Source organism: Sander vitreus, chromosome 9 (assembly GCF_031162955.1).
Source record: "Sander vitreus isolate 19-12246 chromosome 9, sanVit1, whole genome shotgun sequence".
Lineage (NCBI taxonomy): Eukaryota > Metazoa > Chordata > Actinopteri > Perciformes > Percidae > Sander > Sander vitreus.
The window spans coordinates 33,445,976-33,464,141 of NC_135863.1; the positions used below are offsets into that span (position 1 = coordinate 33,445,976).

Genomic DNA, 18,166 nt, shown 5'->3' on the forward strand with positions numbered 1-18,166 from the left:
CCAGTGCTACTAGATTTGTGTCAAACTATCGTTTTTTAAATAGCTTGGTTTTCAGGGGTTCATACCAGGCTTGAAATCAAACCCATGTGCACAGTGTTTTACTTGGTGTTGCCCAATAAGAATTCTGAATCTGAACAAAAGACACCTGTGTCTAAAAGGCAAAATCAGCTGGGGCATTGCAGCCAAGGCATCAAGGCCACTGTGGCCATAGGGCATAGACATTTTTAAACCGCCATATTGTCCTCGGGTCAAATTTGACCCGTTTTCAGAAAATATGGGACGTCGATAAAGCGCCAAAAATGTAAAACAAACAAAAAACACGACAAAACATTAAAAAACCAACAACAAAAGGATTTTTAAAAATAAATGTCAAAAATAAGCACCCAAAACATTGAAAAAGTGACAAAAACATTGGCATGGAGCGGAAGAAAACGTCAGGAAAAAGTGAGCAAAACAATGAAGAAAAAAAAACCTAAAATGTAAAATACTAAACTTTGAAAAAGTGACTGAAACATTGAGATAGGGACAACAAGTGTTTTTTTCATGGTTGACTAGAAGACAACACAAGGGTTAAGGGGTATAAGGCCAAACTGAGGGGGCACAGTGGCCTTGGCCCTCATAGCCCCCATGAAATTCCTGCCCCCTCCTGGACAAAAATGGGACCCCACATTTGCTTCTGTAGCTGTTGATTATGTCGAAGGGTCAGTCACGTTTAAGCTTTTTTTATTCAATATACTCAAAAATAATTTCATTCAGGGTGGCACATTCTCTTTTTTTTTCCTTCTGATGTATTTCATCAATGATTACTTCTTAGGTTGTCTAAGAGATGCCATGAGTAACTGACCAAGCTTGGCAACATCACACTTAGTCAGAACAAATACCCTGTGGCTCTTCTTCAGGTCATTTGTGCGATCCAGTGCCATCATGCCACGAGACATGGAACCCTGCAGCTCCACGCGGACAGGACACTCCATCCTCTCTGTTACCACACTGCCGTCAATACAGGCGGCCATCGCATAGGCATCGTAAGAGACGAAGCCAGGTCCAAAGTACACGTCTCTCTTGCTCCTCATAGCATCTTTGGAGTAAGCCCAGCATTTAGATGTTATCATCTTCATAAAGACTGCAGCAGCTGCATCCTGATTGATCAACTCTTCAAAGAACTCCTGTACAAATGAAATCAGTTTGAAGTGGAACAGCCGTGCAGGGTTACGTACAGTAGTTCTTTATTAAACATCTTACCCATGTCAGGGCATTTCTGCACGAGTATTCCCATGATGCCAGGTATGTAGGGCAGAGGAATTCTTCAAGAACAATATAGGCAGACTCTGGATCCATTGCAAAGTTAAACTCTGCACATAGTGTCACATTTCCTTTTCCTACAAAAGACAAAATCCAGTTAAACAAGCCTACATGTACAAAAATCAAACCCTGTAGTCATGTGGTGGTATTACCTTCCATGTTGCCCCCCATAATGTACAGATCTTTGAGCTTTTGGGGAAAACGTGGATCCAGTCGGACAGCCAATGCCAGATTAGTGAGCGGGCCAAGGGCCACCAAGGAGACCTGTGGGAAGCACATTTTAATGGTACAACACCAGAGAGTAGCCTCACACACATAAGTCGTTTTCTCATGTGAACTCCAGCCACATGATAGAAACGTCATCGAAACGCCCCCACGCTTGCTGTGAATTCTCTGGACAATGAGCAGCTCTATTCACACATGAGCTCAATCGGATATTTAACACACTTTGTACTCAGGAGCTGGCAGGGTCAAGTTCGTTAAATGTCCGTTCCAACTGATCGGACATTTGCGTTCTCACATGCAGCTCCTCTGGGTAATGTCTAGATAAGTTCTGTGCAGTGCTGTGTGAAAGGGGCTCCAGACAGACCAAAGAGAGGTTTCTCACCTGCTTCTGGTTTTCGGTCACCAGCCTAATCATTGCATTGACTGCATGCTCTCTCTGGATCTTCAGCTCCCACTGTGGGTCTTTGTCTTTAATCACATCCCCAAGTCCATCTGTTCCAAAGTGGTTTCTGACTGGGTTACTGGCTCCAACTAGAGGACCACCAGAACCTCGAAACACTGGAATCTGCAGAAAAAAAGTGTGCAGTTTTCAGTGGGATTTGTTGGCAGACATGCAGATCTAACATAAGCCTCTTGCATGTTACATTAAAAACTAGAGATGCTATGATACCATTGTTTTCCTTCCCTGATCTTGCATCTCGGCCAATACCAAGTTCCGATCCGATACCAGTGTGTTCAAAAATACATATACTGTATTTTATATTGTTTTAACAGCTGCTACTACTATCCCTGTATGGATGTGATATGCTTGCTATCGTTGTTGTTAAACTCTTTGTGAAACATGAAGAAACACAAACAATGAACGTCATAGAACTTTCTTTTACTATCCAGTCTGACAGTCAGTCATAACAGAAGAAGAACATAAATAAAGTACTTTAAAGTAGATTCTCTTCTGGGCTAAATTACGTGGTATCAGATCGGTGCATAAACTCGAGTACTTACCGATATCGATACCAGTTATTTAGGCGTATCGGAGGCTTTTCTGATACTGGTATCGGTATCTGAACATCTCTATTAGAAACATAAATTAAGCTTGTCAAAAAAATGAGTATGTCTGTAATATATCATTTAATTTTGTCAGTAATTTTACGTTTATTTGATAGTTGTAAGGTGTACATATCTGTTATAAGGCAGAGTAGGGCGGGACATTCCTTCGCCAAACTAGGAAACGCAAATTTGGGGCGAGAGATCAGTAAGAGTTTTGGAAGGACATAACCAACCTATTTAATTGTTTATCTTGGAGAACGTGTTGAACGTACAAAGTCAAAACTACTGAATGGGAAAACAATGAGTGATACAAGGATGAGTTTATATGTACAGGTATACAATTGTTGTTCTGGTTGTTTAAAGAAAGCTTCAGTAAACTTACCCCCTCGCGCTCACAGACGGCGAGCACCCTCAAAACATTCTGACACACATTCTCAACTGCTGCGTTCCCAAACACACAGGTGATGCCCATGACCTGGATGTTGGGTGCTGCCAAGGCCATCATTATAGCCTGAGCATCATCTATGCCGCAGTCTGTGTCGATGATCACCTGCTTCCTGGCCATGTTCACCTAGAACATTTCAATTTTTGTTTGGTTACAGGGAAGAAGCACATGGGAGAAAGTTAGCCTTTTTTGCCATAAATCTGGTTCGGTTTAGGAACATATCATGGTTTGGGTTCAGGATCCACCCTTTCAGGCATTAGGCCCTAAAGGCTTACTTCTCCCTTGTGCTCCAGCCGGTTAACAAAGAAAAAAGTATTATGTTTTCTATGTTTCACACCATGTTGTTACCATTACAGGTCCCATGGCATGAAAATTTCACTTTATGAGGTTTTTTTAACATTAATATGAGTTCCCCCAGCCTGCCTATGGTCCCCCAGTGGCTAGAAATGGTGATAGGTGTAAACCGAGCCCTGGGTATCCTGCTCTGCCTTTGAGAAAATGAAAGCTCAGATGGGCCGATCTGGAATCTTCCCTTTATGACGTCATAAGGGGAAAGGTTACCTCCCCTTTCTCTGTTTTGCCCGCCCAGATAATTTGGCCCACCCATGAGAGAGAGACATCATGGCTTTCAAACGAGCAAAGTGGCAGTTGGTCAAGGCCACACCCCCACCATCCACCTTGCCCCCCCCTCCCCTCTCCTCCTCAATAGCTACAGACACAGAAATGGCACATCCTAAGGAAAGCTCATTGTGGGACTGGCTCTGGTGGCTGTAATTCTGCACCAAGGCTGAATTTAGGGAAAGAGACTTCAGATACAGTATTAGGGGACCACTAAGGTCTATATAAAAGAGACTTCAGATACAGTATTAGGGGACCACTAAGGTCTATATTAAAGAGACTTCAGATACAGTATTAGGGGACCACTAAGGCCTATATAAAAGAGACTTCAGATACAGTATTAGGGGACCACTAAGGTCTATATAAAGAGACTTCAGATACAGTATTAGGGGGACCACTAAGGTCTATATTAAAAGAGACTTCAGATACAGTATTAGGGGGACCACTAAGGCCTATATAAAAGAGACTTCAGATACAGTATTAGGGGACCACTAAGGTCTATATAAAGAGACTTCAGATACAGTATTAGGGGACCACTAAGGTCTATATTAAAGAGACTTCAGATACAGTATTAGGGGACCACTAAGGTCTATATAAAAGAGACTTCAGATACAGTATTAGGGGACCACTAAGGTCTATATAAAAGAGACTTCAGATACAGTATTAGGGGACCACTAAGGTCTATATAAAAGAGACTTCAGATACAGTATTAGGGGACCACTAAGGTCTACATAAAAGAGACTTCAGATACAGTATTAGGGGGACCACTAAGGTCTATATAAAGAGACTTCAGATACAGTATTAGGGGACCACTAAGGCTTATATAAAAGAGACTTCAGATACAGTATTAGGGGACCACTAAGGTCTATATAAAAGAGACTTCAGATACAGTATTAGGGGACCACTAAGGTCTATATAAAAGAGACTTCAGATACAGTATTGGTAAACTCAATTCATCCTTTCCATTTATCAGACATTTATCGTCTGTCTGTTCTATTACAAAAATGTCATGCATGTCTGCTAATGTGGGTGGTCCTTTCATTCCAATGTCTTTTTTTGTTTATAAAGTAGGTCGAGGTGCTTTATAAATACTGGGAAAGTATTAAAACACTCAATCCACATAGAAATACACACAGCCTGTACTCAGAAACTGTGCCTTTTTAACAAGCCGTCAGGACTTCTGTACGGTTGTGATGTCACAGCTACACTATATATAGGTAGAAAGTGTCATTAAAGTGCTGATACAGTCATTCCCCGGCTGCAATGATGGTGCTGAGGCACAGAGAGCGAAGATGCAGAACACCCTGAAACACTGACCAATCAGAGCAGACTGGGCTTTTTCGATAAGGGGGCTTAAAGAGACAGGCGCTAAAACGGAGTGTTTCAGACAGAGGGAGAGAATACATGTATATTCAGACGGACAGTATGAGAAAAATATTTTAAAATGTTCCAGTAGAAACCCAAAATACCCAAAAAGTATGAAAAAATGAGCATAATATTTCACCTTTACTGGTGACCAGCATTATTCTAAACAGCCTACGTTTTAGGAAAGCCAAGAAGCTGTTGTGGCATCCTAATTAGGTCAATCTTAATTTTTTGAACTTTTCCCATGCTATCTCTGATCGTCTTGCAGTAGTCCCAGAGCATTCCCAAAACACATGGTAGTGATTTGCTCTTCTCCAGCATCCTGTCTGCCTCACCCTGGACTGTTAGGAAGAATCTGACCAGTACGTTCCACTTGAACTCTCTCCATGACAGGGAGTTGGCCAATGGCCATTGCTTGATCGTTTAAGTTGTCCCACTTCTCTATTGATAATACAAAGTTTTCCCTCGCTTTCCCACTTTGATTGTTTTAGCTTTTAAACGATTTAAGCCCGCTTTCCAGTGAACATGAATAGACAGACTTACCTTCTTGAAGTAAAGTCAGTCGCTCCTGTGATTGGTCTAAAATGTAAGATCATTCCAAGGTTTACTAACACGGGATGTAAGCACTAAGACAGTGATATGTATATAATATTGTAAGTACATTTTATATAAAACAATAAGATACGGTCTTCAATACGCCAAATTACGTTTGCATCTGACCTCATCGTTTACTTGAGTGTTTTAATTGTATAATCTAGCTTTGATTATTTTTTGGACACCGCGGTTGCTACTCAGAATGGTACAGTCCTTTAAACCTGCACAGGAAGGGGATACGGGTAAGGAGGGCGATGTGTCGTAATTATTATTATTTTTTTTAAATGTAGCAATGTAATGTGCACCTACGTTTAGTGATATATGGTTAGCTCGACGCTTTGCTAATTCCGAGGCCCGCTCGGTACTAAGCCGTTGCACGTAGTATGGTGGAAGAAATAACGTAACAACTGGGTGTGTTTACATCTGCTAACTACTAGACAGCACTGCTAGCTGCTAGACTACAGCGGCGTCACATGTTCAATGTTAGTTCATGTCCAATAACCCCGCAGCTAGCTACATACGGGTGATAAGAGACACTGCAGGCTGTTTTAATAATAGGTGACTTATTATAGGTTAATGGTAATATAATGCACGATGCTGTCTAAAGTGGCTGTGAGTTCAGCAATGACATTCAGGGTTATTGCTGGTTTGAATTTGGTCCTTAGGTTTGGATTATAATGCCTTTGCTTCCTCTTTGAAATTGTGTAAGTGTCTTATTTATGAGTTTATTTTTTCTGATATTTCATTCAGTTTTTTTTAAATTTATTTATCTATATTTTACTGTCTTCTCAAGATTGAATATTATATTCTCTTGTGTGTATTTGATTGAATACATCCTCTACGAGACATTGTAAGGTTATGTTTCTAAGTTCTTCAATAATAAAAAAAAAAAAGAAAAGAAAAAAGGATCAGATGTTCCCTGAGTGCACAGTGTTGGGTCTCTATTGCATTAGCTCCATCTTCCTTTTGTATCTCTATAGTGTTTCTAAAAATGATTGTCCTGTCATCATCAGAAAAGACAGCCATCACTTCAACATCCCAGTCAGCCTCAGCTAATTCTGCCATCGGTCATAGAAGTGGCTGTCCGATGCCTAATACGTCAGAAGGTCAAGGAGCAAACCTATCTGGGCCAGCGGAACCGTCGGGGATGCAAAGGCCCACTGATGGGGAGGAGGAACGCGGTCTGATCAGCTCCCTTGCCCGGGACGCTGCGAGAGTCAGGAGGGCTTCGAGTGCAGAACTCCACCTGCCGTGGACCTGCCCGGTCACACACTCCCGTGAGAAGTTCTACACCGTCTGCTCAGATTATGCTCTTCTCAACCAGGCTGCCTCAGTGTACTGTCCCCCAAATGCAGCCAGGGACGTTGTCCCAAACAAGCAGGATGAGGGGCTATCACCTGTGAAGCCCAAACACACCGCTGACTTCTGTGCTGGCCAGTCTGGAGGGCCCCATGTGGGATCAGATGGGGACTGTGACATGGTGGAAGGGTCCTCTGGCCACACTAAACCTATCTTGGCCTGGGAGATTGATACCACAGACTTCAACGCTGTGCTCACTAGAAAAATAAGAACAAGTAAGAAACATATTAGATAGAAGCCTGTTGTAAAAATGATGTACACAATTGGTCTGGGTTGCCATCACCCAAAGCTGCCTCTCCTGTTTTAAATACCATGAAACATTTTGTTGAACAATTAAATAGGGCTGGGCGATATGTAGAAAATCAAATATCGCAGTATTTTTGACCAAATACTTTGAAGTCGATATTGCGGCGATATTGTTGGGTTGATTATTGGTGCTTTCATAAAATATTAACACAATGATAAATGATAAATAATCATCTGTAATGTAGATATAATGACTAAGGTGGTAAAGGCAAATAATAAAACAGCTAGAACAGTCTGGTAAGTTCAGAAAATGACATCACTTTACTGTAATGCAGCCTATAAAACCAGGAAAAGACAACGCTTGTGTCACATCACGATATGATGATATCCAGAATTTATGACGATATCTAGCCTCAAATATTGATGTCGATATATTATGGATATATTGCCCAGCCCTACATTTAAACCATGGTTTAGTCTCCGTTGACTGATGCTGTGTTTCAGGCAATGTGAAGAAATGCAGCACCAAGAAGATGAAATCATCAGACCGACCCAGCCGGAATCTGCAGGACGTCCCTCCTCACGCCTCGCTGGACGAGATCAAAGACAGAAAAGTGCTCGACCTCAGAAGATGGTAAAGTTCTATTTAGTGCCCCAACTGTTTTTAAACCAGAGAAACCCATACATCAGGCTGTAAGAGTGCTCTTAGTTCCAAAACGTTTACATTTATAGTTTATTACACACATTTCTCTAAACTGAGTTCACTTTCTAAAAACTGTTTAGGAAGTTATTCTAACCGACATGCAGCTTCCTTCCTGAGACCATCCAGCAGAGCCAGCGTCGCTGCGTCCGGAGCTTAGCACCGCCCAAGACGATTGTGATTGGTTTTTTAGGGTTAGGTTAGAACTACTTCCCCTATCCTGGGATGTATGTGTGGTGTAGCCAGAATATCTCCACTGTGGAGATAGGTCTGGCAATGCGAGACTACCAGAATACTGACATTTATGCTCTAACCGGAACACTTTATCACTCATTACAGAATGATCTAGAAAAACACCAACAACAGGTAGCACTACATTATGTATCACTATTGTTTTTTATTTATTTTGCATAAACCAAGAGTCCACTACAGTAAAAAGAAGGGCAATTCAGTGTATTTTTAGGAGTAACTCCAAGTGCACAAAATCAAATAAAGTAATTCCAGTAATGCAATACAAACCTGTACATATCCACTGTACACACATGTTTAGGATAGTTACAGACGTAGAGATACCTGCAGAGGTAGTCAACCCTGTCTTCTGCATCACACCTTATGTATCCTCTCTTGCAACACACCCAGGAAAAGGATCTTTTGTCCAGACAGCCAGCATTCGCTGTGTCCAAGATGGACATCTGATCATGTGGCTGCTGATCATAACCTTCCCCCCTCCCGTGAGGAAAAGAATTCCTCTGTGAAGTTGAGGAATGGAAAGTAAGGTGGAAGGAAAAGATGGATCCAGGTGCCTAGAAGAAAGTCTTGAAACAACACATCATCCCCTTACAATTATTACATTATTACTCTATAGATGTAGATGTAACAGAATGTAACAAGTTGTAGTCTAATTTTCAGTTGTTTTGTGTTGTGTTTTGAACATAAATTGAACTGTTTTTACAATAGCATGTAAACATTTGCAAAATATAGTGTGAATCCACAGAGATTTGGTGGTGGTGGGAGGGAGAAAACCGTTCATGAGTTTTAAAAAGATGTGGTCATTGAATGCATTTTGGGTCAAATAGGGCTGCACGATATGAGGCAAATATGTGATAACATTGTTAATATCGCAGATGTTAAAGTGTACTCATTTCTGCTGCGTTCAGTATTCTGCTAAAATACAAAAAATTTCTTGTTGAATTTAAAACTAATGAGAGGAAATAATTTCCAACATTCTTTTATGGAACAAATTGAATATAAAAGGCAGCACTAAAAAACGTTTCGCGATATGTCGCAGCCAGTTGATAAAAAAGTTAAAAAAAATATTGTGCAGGCCCAGTGTCAAAGCAATGCAGGTGGGAAAGATTGTGGCCGATCCTTCTCACCCCGGACACAAACTGTTGGAACCCCTCCCCTCTGATAGAAGGTTGCGGTCCATCAGGACCAAAACCTCACGCCTCTGCAGTCAGCCTCATTACCAAGGCCCTGGACCTGATCCTGATGGAAAATGATCCAGTTTAATCCCAAATGACCTCTGTTGTGCTGACTGTGTGAAGAGTTTTGAAGAAGTGAGCTTAGTATTGACTCTATCGAGAGTTTTTTATTATTATTTTTTATTTATTATTATTTTGTTTGCTTCAGGTACTGCATCAGTCGGCCACAGTACAAGACTTCATGTGGAATCTCTTCCCTGGTTTCCTGCTGGAACTTCTTGTACAGCACTCTGGGTGCAGGGAGGTGAGCAGCACGTAACGACGTCCATCAGACTTCTTTTAAAAAAAAAAATACAGCTCCTCGCAAGCTAAGCGTATATGTATTTGCATTGCTAGTCTACCACCCATCTCTCAGGAGGAGGCTCTGCATATTCTGGGTTTTCAGCCGCCTTTTGAAGAAATCAAGTTTGGCCCTTTCACTGGCAATGCTACACTCATGCGGTACACAAAGCTGCTTATAAAGTCTTTTTAAACAACTACTACATTTTAGGAAATTTATGTAGCACGATAATCAATGCATTTTTCTTTTCAGGTGGTTCAGACAAATCAATGACAATTTCCGGGTGCGAGGTTGCTCCTACATTCTGTACAAACCACATGGAAAAAACAAGACAGCAGGAGAGACGGGTGAGTCCTGCAGCCGTCCAACTCAGCGCCATGTCTACTCATAAAGGGATAACCACTCAATACCTTCTTTTTTTTTTTTAGCTGAAGGAGCGTTGATGAAACTGACGCAAGGGCTGAATGACGAGTCTATGGCCTACATCTACCACTGCCAGAACCACTACTTCTGCCCGGTGGGCTTTGAAGCTACGCCACTCAAAGCAGCAAAGGCTTACAGGTAGGTCACATCGCTGCAGTTTTAGTTGGACAAAACAAGACAACTTTTGCAAACGTCACCTTGGACTGACTTCTGACATATCATAGACTAAGTAATAATTTAAAAAAATCAGCAGATGACTCATAAATGAAAATAATCAATCTAAAGTTTAAAATCTAAAGATATTCAGTTTGCAATGATATAAAACAGAGAGAAGTAGAAAATCATCACATGATAGAAGAATATAAGAGAAGCTGAAACGAGAGAACGTTAACCATTTTTTCACAATTTGTTGCTTAAAAAATGGCTAAAACGATTGATCAGTTGCTGATTTTTCTGTTGAAACTGATGAGTGGTGTTGTTTTTTTGTGCAAAGGGGCCCTCTCCCCGCAAACGAAATGGAGCACTGGATCCTTATTGGCGAGCCCAGCAGGAAACACCCAGCTATTCACTGTAAAAAGTAAGCTCTCTGTCTCTCTTCGGTCTCCTTATTTGATCCTGTACTGTATTATTATGTATGTTTCAGCTGTTCAACATGAAGCCTCTTTTCAGATGGCAGGACATTGTGACGGACCTCAACACACAGAATCCAGAATACCTGGACATTCGTCACACAGAGAGGGGGATCCAGCGCCGCAAAACCAAAAAGGTTCCCCCCTTCTCACACCTGTTATTTAAAATGTTTCTGATTATGTTAAAGAGTAACTACTGTTTTTTTCAACCTGGACCCTTTTATTCCTATGTGTTTGTGTCTAAGTGACTGATGGGAACAACAATCTTTGACATTGGTCCAGTATTAAGAGAGATGGCTGCAGTTGGCAGCGGAGAAACAAGCATTAATGTTGTCAGACACTTAGAATATTAATCTGAGCCTGTCAAAACGAGCCCTTTTGTGAAGGTAAATACAAGCTGTTGTCCTATTAACTTACATTGTAGCTTGTTTCTCTGCTGCCGACTGCAGCAATCTCTCTTAATACTGGATCAATGTCAAAGACTGTTGTTTCCATCAGTCACTTAGACACAAAGACATAGGAAAATAGGGTCCAGGTTGAAAAAAACGGTAGTTACCCTTTAACATGTCTGGGTCAGAGCCTAACTGAGAGAATGTTGGGTGGCTCACAGGTGGGCGGCAACCTGCACTGCATCATGGCCTTCCAGAGGGTGAACTGGCAGAAGCTCGGCCCCTGGGCTCTGAACCTGGAGAACCTACGCCACGACTTCCACCACCACGGCACGGAGCGGGCGCACGGAAGTGTCGCTGAGGAAGCCGAGGAGAGAGCGGCATCCAAGCGGCTGGCCTTCCTGGGACGCTCGCACAGTATGGGCAGTCAGAAAGACAGCAGCTGGAAACGCCTGTCCAACACTACAGAGTACAGACAGAGGAGCTCCCCTGACAGCGACCTCGAAGAAGACATCACAGACTGAAAAGGTTTATTGGGACACACGGGGGGGGGTTAAATAACAGACAATACAAGTACAGAAGTTCCCCTTTAAAAAGATAGTTCTGGTGTTACTCTATATTTCCCATGCAAAGACTAAAACCAACAATGTGTTAGTCTCTCTTAATACTTAATACTCCCTGACTTCTGTACCCTGTCTCTGGCACTCAGCCCAGAGCCCATTTAGTACTACTGAAGACGTAAATTGTAAATCCTTTAAATGTATAGTTTCATTGTTAAACCTGCAATAATTGTTGATGGGTTTTTTTGCCAGCAGGGGGCCGCGGAAACACACGTGAACACAACATTGACCATATCACCTTTTGAGTTTTTGGCAAACGGTTATTTACATATCCAGCAGATACGGAGCAACATTAGCATTAGAGCTTGTTCATTTGATGAATGTACAGTAAGTCCAATATTCAATAGGCAAATACCTGTCTCTTCAGGTGCTAAATGCTCAACGTTCACGTTCATCACTAGGAGCAAACCCCTTTCACATTGTCATTTAATACAGTGTGATTATAAAACATATCGCTTATCGGAGTAAATGGTGCATTTGTTGGGGACTATTTTCTAAACTACAGTGCCCATGTTGATTGTAATGAAGGAACCCAGTGCCAGTGTGGCTCATTGATGTGTTTTGATAGTTTTTGGAACAATGGAGCTCTACGGCACAGAGGAGTAAGATATATCAGGCTCTGAATACACACACAATTGTTAATAGGATCAATTCATTGTTGGCTTTGGTCTTTTTGTGGGATTTGTTGAAATTTGAAAGAAGAAAAAAAATATCACCGGACTTGTACTTAATTCATGTTTTTTAAGACAATCAGATGTGGATTCAACTCAACTGTTATTTTTTGTTGTTTTTTAGTGCTTTTAAACAAACAAGTCTTTGGTGAGGGTCGGACTACTGTACGTCTTTGTCTTCATGATTTTTGACACATTTTCTTTTCTCACTTTTCTGTCTTTACCAGTGACTGCGAATCATACAACAACTTCTTTAAATCAAAAACAATGGCAGCTACACACGTGAACCCCATTAAATGACCATTGAGCAGTGTGTGTCAGACAATAGAGGCCTGGATATTACTGTTTTACTGTCTATGTTTCCATACAGATAAGATATACTTTGTTGTTTTGGACTCTGTCCGTTCCGCAGCTTTACAAAGACAACACAAAATACAGAAAACAAGCATCTCTCAACACATACTCTCATGCAACACAAAACATGCTCTCATATACATTAGACAGGTACCTATATAGTAAGCACATTAACTCCTCCTTTCATTGGCAGTTTTTAATTGAACCTATACAGCATATTAAGGCAGAAAACTACGACACAGATTGTCGCTGTCTGAGCTGCTAATGCATCCCGTTGCAAACAAGGTTAAAATATGTTATGTGAAAGAAAGGGAAAAAGTCTGAAAAATCATGATGACATATGGCTACACACAAAAATATACACAGTTCTTAACAGAACATCAAGCTACTGCCTCAGAATTGAACTTGATTTGCAACATAAGTTTTATTGAGGGTTATGAACTTCATGGCCACTGCATTGTTAGGCGTTAGTTATTTTGTCTAACCCTGTGTTATACTAGAAGAGGGAGATTAGGTGTTCACATAACGGGATTCTACTAGTAATCACATGCAGATTTCTCAGATTGTATGTTTTTATTATATCATGTTAACTCACTGCAGTGATACTGTAAGAGTGCACAATATATGTAATTAGTGCTGTCTGGGAAACTGCTGTAAATTCTGTTCAAAGATGACACACTTCCATAATTCATTGTACAGGTAAGGGGGCTTGTGGCTGTGGATATTTCAGTGGAAACGCTGTCCAGTTCAAGTGTTGTAAAGGAGCTGACATGTTGTTGTGCTTTGTGAAACACCCAGTAACATCCAGTCCTGTTGCGTAGATGATCCCAGTTTTAAAAACTGTACAGAAGTGATAGTGGAATCCCTCAAAATGATCCAAAATGTGAAACCACAGAAAGTGAAGACTGCATGGTTTATTTTTATGTTCATGTACAGCCACAGTTTGGTCGGAGCTGTGCGGTACCATTTGTCTTTGACCCAACACAGATGTCATTGTGTGATTTGATGTAGTGGTTTATTTATTATTTATTTTCCAATAAATTTTTATAAACTCTTGGAACAAACCAACATCTTTCTTCTCAACAATCCCCGTTACATTTTCAGTCCAGTCACACTGCAGAGGCTGCAGACGTGCAACTTCCTTTTAACTCTTGTCGTAACTCTGCTATGTGAGCGGGACCGATACGACAGCAACCCCCTAATGAACAGACAACAGACATTTGTCAGAGAGTACAGAAAAACAGGATCAAAACTTAAAAAGGAAGAGAAAACAGTTCACCGTACCAATCAAAGCAGCACCTTGCTTCATCCATGTGCGACTTAGTTTGGGTATTGATGCTGATGTGTTCCCAGATGTTAGCCACCTTTGGGAGGAGAAACACGAAACATCAAACAGTCAGCAGTAGCGGAAAAAGTACTCCGATCCATTACCACAGTAAAAGTAGCATTACCACATTGTGAAAATACTCCATTACAAGTAAAAGTACAAAAGTATTATCAGCAAAATGTACTTACAATATAAAAAAGTTAAAGTACTGATTATGAAAAATGCCTCTTTTCAGAGTGTTATATATTGTTTTATTATTAGGGATGTAACGATACACTTAACTCCCAATTCGATACTATTTAAGTTCACAATACGATTTATTTTATTTTACAACACTCACTGAACAGCTGCAGACACATGACTGACAAACATTCCTTTGTTCATACAAACTGCAAAACAACACGTGTCCTCACTAAATGTGTAACTGAAATTGTATTTCATCTTAAACAAAAAACAAATCCCACATCCAAATGACTAAATAAATAGAAGTGATATTAAAATTAGACTACACCCTAGGCTGTGATTCATTTTTTATCTCAACCGGTTATATTCTTTACACATTCATATCGATTTTTAACTGATTCACAAAGCATCGTTGCATCCCTATTATTATGAATGCATGATTTGTATTACTTAATATGCTGTGGGCAATTTAATCTATAAATGCATCATATAATCTGATCGTATGTTATGCTCTAAATCTACAAAGTGACTTTAAAGTAACTATAGCTGTTAGATAATTGTGGTGGAGTAAGAAGAATCAGATTTTTGGCCATCCTTTTCATGGTGACTTAAAATAAGTGATCAAAGGATGTTTGGTATTCTGTTGAAGGAGACTTTGACATGTCACATCTGTTGTGCTGTGACCTAACTATTACAACTCCTTGACTACAGACTCACCCATGCTTAGTGTCCCAGTCCTCTCCACTGTTGGGGTACACCACCCAGCTCATGTCTGGGCCCAGCAGGGATCTGGCAGAGTCCAGCAGTGGCTCCACCAGCGCTGCTGAGCAGCAGTTGACTCCTACAGCAACCAGCTGCGTGGATCTGTTAGCCATCTGCACAGCATCTGTGAACGGGCTGCCATCCGATATACACTTCCCATCCTGACAGCGTTTGTGGACAAACGTAAGTTGTTTTGACACACTGCACAACAGTTAACAATGAATGGACATTGGTTATACTGTTTATCAGCAATGATTACCTTACAAGAGAAGGAGAGCCAGGCTTTAGAGTTTGGGAACTCCTTGAGCAGCTCAACCAGAGCCTCCGCCTCTTTGATACTTGGGATTGTCTCAAAAGCAATGAGGTCCGCTCCCGCTGCTGTTACACAGTCGACCTGCGGCCGATGCCACATTTTAAGCTCCTTGGAAGAGAAAAAAAAGACACCTGAGACCATTGATTATGATTTAATTCTAAATCAATCAATCCATTTTCATTTAGTTAGTTTTAATTCTTGGTGGAGTGCTAAACCCAAAATCCAATAGGAATGTTCCTAAAAGTGAAGAAAAGGTAGCACATCTAAAGTTCCCAAGTTGAGGAAGGCAAAATATTGTCATTTGACTTGTTTAATTAGAATCACGTCACAATAGATCAACGCTGACGCGTTTCGGCACAAAGCCAAACGCTCTGAAGAAAGCTTTGTGCCGAAACGTGTAAGCGTTGATTTCTTCACAATTTTTTTTATTTGTCACATAAAATGGTACGAGGTACAATTCCAGTGAAGTGTAATTCCATCAGCTCCTTCAATTTGTGCATGATTTATCACAGAATTAATAAGAAATTGTTCTATAAAAGGGTCATTTATACAGATACACCATAACCAACTCTGAACAAGTTAACAAATTATTCAGTAATAAGTAAGTCAAAATGTAAGTCAACATTCCAGTTTTTAATTTCTATGTGTCACTTTCACACAGCATGGATATTTGGTTCTTATGTAACTTGTATAAGCAGCTGAGAGCCACTCACTTCAATACTCATCTCCTCTGCATAAGCCCCGGTGTACTCGGCGCCGTTGAGCAGAAAGGCCCCGTACGGTCCAACAGAGCCTGCCACCAGGGGACATCTCTGCCCTTATGAGATCCAAAAATAAAACACAATGGCATAGCATAACAGCTCACAGAGACGCAGTGTTTCCCATCTTAAAATATATCAAAGACGAACAGTTTAATACCTGTTGGACGAGTGTCAGAGACAAATCTCTCGACAGTCTCTTTGGCCAGATGAACTCCAGACATCAGCAGCTCTCTGGCGCGTTCAGGGCTCACGTCCAGGTGACTGGTGAATCCTGGAATACTTGCCTGGTATGTCGCTGATGTGATAACATCTGCTCCACTGATGAGAAACCTGTTGATATTTATTACGCCATCAACTATTGTCACAGTTTAACAACTCCTTTCTACAATTGTTTATCATTTCTTTGCATCAAGGCTCAATATTTTGTAGGGCTGCTGAAACTAATGATTATTATCATTTTTGATTAATATGCTGATTATTTTCTCGATTAATGGTTTGGTCTATAGACAATCAGTGAAAAATACCCATATACACTATATCATAGAGCACAACGTGATATCATTATTAAATGTCTTGTTTTCTCCCCCAGATATTCCATTTATTATAATGTAAGCAGCAAACAAGAGACTGTTTTGGTTGCAGCTGTGATTTAGCATGGACCTACCTGTAATGAGCATCTCTTATGGCTTGGGGATTAGTATGGAGAAGCCTGGCGCTCCACAAAGGATCTCCCTAGGTGTTCCAAAATATACACATGAAATATGAATGGTGTATTAATATTATATTTCCTATTTATTTATAAATTGATCGACATAAAAGCAAACTTGCTACAGATCATATAGCAGAAGCTAAGAGTGTTGAATAAGGCGTCAACACCCCTCAGACAGAGGCAATTCACACAGGGCCAATGGCACCACCTTGTGCATTTATTATTTACTTTACTGCTGTCTGAGGTTTTCAATGTATGCCTCTTAATACTTTTACTCCAGTGCCTTTATTTGGCAGCTGTAGTTACTAGTTAATTGGATAACAATACTGTGAATTCTGCTGAATCAGCATTCACAAAATAATCCAAAAGTGTAATATATAATAATGTAACAGTGGCAGAGCCCATTTTGGCTGCATGGTAAGTACTTTACTTTTATATTATTACTACTACTACTATATACTCTAACATTTTAGTTGATACTTTTTAATAATTGATAAGTTTTCATCAGTTCCATCTGTGTGCCAACCACTGTCACTGGTTGTTACTGGAAACACAGCTCTTGGACCTGTAGGCTGGCTAACTCTACAAGGTCAAAATGACTCCGTTTTAATTTTGTGCACCTGTCTAACTTCCAATGTCTTACTTATTATTTACCTATTTATACAGTCGCTTATTATACAAGATAAGACAATGCAATAGTATAGTATAATGCTGACTGATAGAGTAGAGACCTAATAATAATGCAGTGAAGCAGCTAACTGTATTTTTGATTTATCTGTGACGTTTTACCTGTAAATTGGCTCCTTGAGCTTCTAGTTCAGTCGCTAGTCCGCCATCCAGTATTAATGGTCCATTATCATTCATGTAAAGTCTCAGACGAGCAGACGAACCCATGAAGAAACACTTTAATTAAGTATTTGCTTTTAAAAATCAAACGTCTACATGCATATGCGTAAAATATTCGGAGAAAACTACTTTACAGACTGTTGTTGTTCCGGGTAAAAAGGTTGCGTTCCGCTCGAAATTTAAATAATTGAGGTGATTCCAACCTCCATCATACCACCAGACCATCACAAGATGGCGCATGAAAGCATCACAGTGCAATTAGGTAGAGCAGGAAGATATTGTTGGGTTGTCTATAAACGTAGCCCAGCCTATGAGCCCAGCATAGTCCTTTTCCCTACTCACCTAACGTTACCCTATTCATATTCACTTGTGTAAATTCAGCTAATTGCGTGGTGCCTCTGACGAGTTTGACCACTATATGTTGTGTATTTAATGTTACTTTTGAATGATGTATTTTTGTTAGTATTGTGCTTCACTGGTAAAAGGTTAAAGTAGTTAAACTCCGTTTTCTTTC

General features: G+C 40.5%; 3 protein-coding genes across 7 annotated transcripts; 1 reads left to right on the forward strand and 2 right to left on the reverse strand.

Moving 5' to 3' along the window:
• Window positions 1-706: 706 nt before the first annotated feature.
• On the reverse strand, window positions 707-5,849 carry LOC144523898 (inosine-uridine preferring nucleoside hydrolase). Its single transcript, XM_078259852.1, has 6 exons — window positions 5,546-5,849; window positions 2,957-3,145; window positions 1,910-2,092; window positions 1,455-1,566; window positions 1,243-1,379; window positions 707-1,166 (listed from the first exon to the last, which is right to left on the reverse strand). Exons 2-6 carry the CDS (start codon window positions 3,137-3,139, stop codon window positions 804-806), a joined length of 978 nt encoding a protein of 325 aa, XP_078115978.1. The 5' UTR covers window positions 3,140-3,145; window positions 5,546-5,849; the 3' UTR covers window positions 707-803.
• LOC144523894 (basic immunoglobulin-like variable motif-containing protein) lies at window positions 5,799-13,815 on the forward strand. 5 transcript variants are annotated; one of them, XM_078259844.1, is made up of 10 exons: window positions 5,799-5,838; window positions 6,610-7,170; window positions 7,706-7,835; window positions 9,534-9,629; window positions 9,722-9,826; window positions 9,918-10,012; window positions 10,094-10,226; window positions 10,582-10,665; window positions 10,758-10,854; window positions 11,328-13,815. In XM_078259844.1, exons 1-10 carry the CDS (start codon window positions 5,799-5,801, stop codon window positions 11,628-11,630), a joined length of 1,644 nt encoding a protein of 547 aa, XP_078115970.1. In that variant the 3' UTR covers window positions 11,631-13,815. The 5 variants fall into 5 exon arrangements, with proteins under 5 accessions (XP_078115970.1, XP_078115974.1, XP_078115971.1 ...); XM_078259845.1 differs by lacking the exon at window positions 5,799-5,838 and adding an exon at window positions 5,887-6,300; XM_078259846.1 differs by lacking the exon at window positions 5,799-5,838 and adding an exon at window positions 5,887-6,007.
• LOC144523897 (homocysteine S-methyltransferase) lies at window positions 13,646-17,852 on the reverse strand. Its single transcript, XM_078259851.1, has 8 exons — window positions 17,596-17,852; window positions 16,762-16,829; window positions 16,255-16,427; window positions 16,050-16,153; window positions 15,283-15,444; window positions 14,979-15,184; window positions 14,036-14,115; window positions 13,646-13,949 (listed from the first exon to the last, which is right to left on the reverse strand). Exons 1-8 carry the CDS (start codon window positions 17,698-17,700, stop codon window positions 13,861-13,863), a joined length of 987 nt encoding a protein of 328 aa, XP_078115977.1. The 5' UTR covers window positions 17,701-17,852; the 3' UTR covers window positions 13,646-13,860.
• Between the last annotated feature and the right edge of the window lie 314 nt (window positions 17,853-18,166).

What these genes read in the sequence shown, in the direction of transcription:
- LOC144523898 (XM_078259852.1), bottom strand. Translation starts at nt 3,139, where the DNA reads ATGGCCAGGAAGCAGGTGATCATCGACACAGACTGCGGCATAGATGAT. An exon ending in CCGTCTGTGAGCGCGAGGGG is followed by an intron (nt 2,093 to 2,956) that starts GTAAGTTTACTG and finishes TTTTTTCTGCAG; the next exon opens with ATTCCAGTGTTTCGAGGTTC. An exon ending in TATGGGGGGCAACATGGAAG is followed by an intron (nt 1,380 to 1,454) that starts GTAATACCACCA and finishes TGTCTTTTGTAG; the next exon opens with GAAAAGGAAATGTGACACTA.
- LOC144523894 (XM_078259844.1), top strand. Translation starts at nt 5,799, where the DNA reads ATGGTACAGTCCTTTAAACCTGCACAGGAAGGGGATACGG. An exon ending in TGCACAGGAAGGGGATACGG is followed by an intron (nt 5,839 to 6,609) that starts GTAAGGAGGGCG and finishes TGTCATCATCAG; the next exon opens with AAAAGACAGCCATCACTTCA. An exon ending in AGCACTCTGGGTGCAGGGAG is followed by an intron (nt 9,630 to 9,721) that starts GTGAGCAGCACG and finishes TTGCATTGCTAG; the next exon opens with TCTACCACCCATCTCTCAGG.
- LOC144523897 (XM_078259851.1), bottom strand. Translation starts at nt 17,700, where the DNA reads ATGGGTTCGTCTGCTCGTCTGAGACTTTACATGAATGATAATGGACCA. An exon ending in CAGAGGAGATGAGTATTGAA is followed by an intron (nt 15,445 to 16,049) that starts GTGAGTGGCTCT and finishes TTCTCTTCCAAG; the next exon opens with GAGCTTAAAATGTGGCATCG. An exon ending in GACTGGGACACTAAGCATGG is followed by an intron (nt 14,116 to 14,978) that starts GTGAGTCTGTAG and finishes CTCCTCCCAAAG; the next exon opens with GTGGCTAACATCTGGGAACA.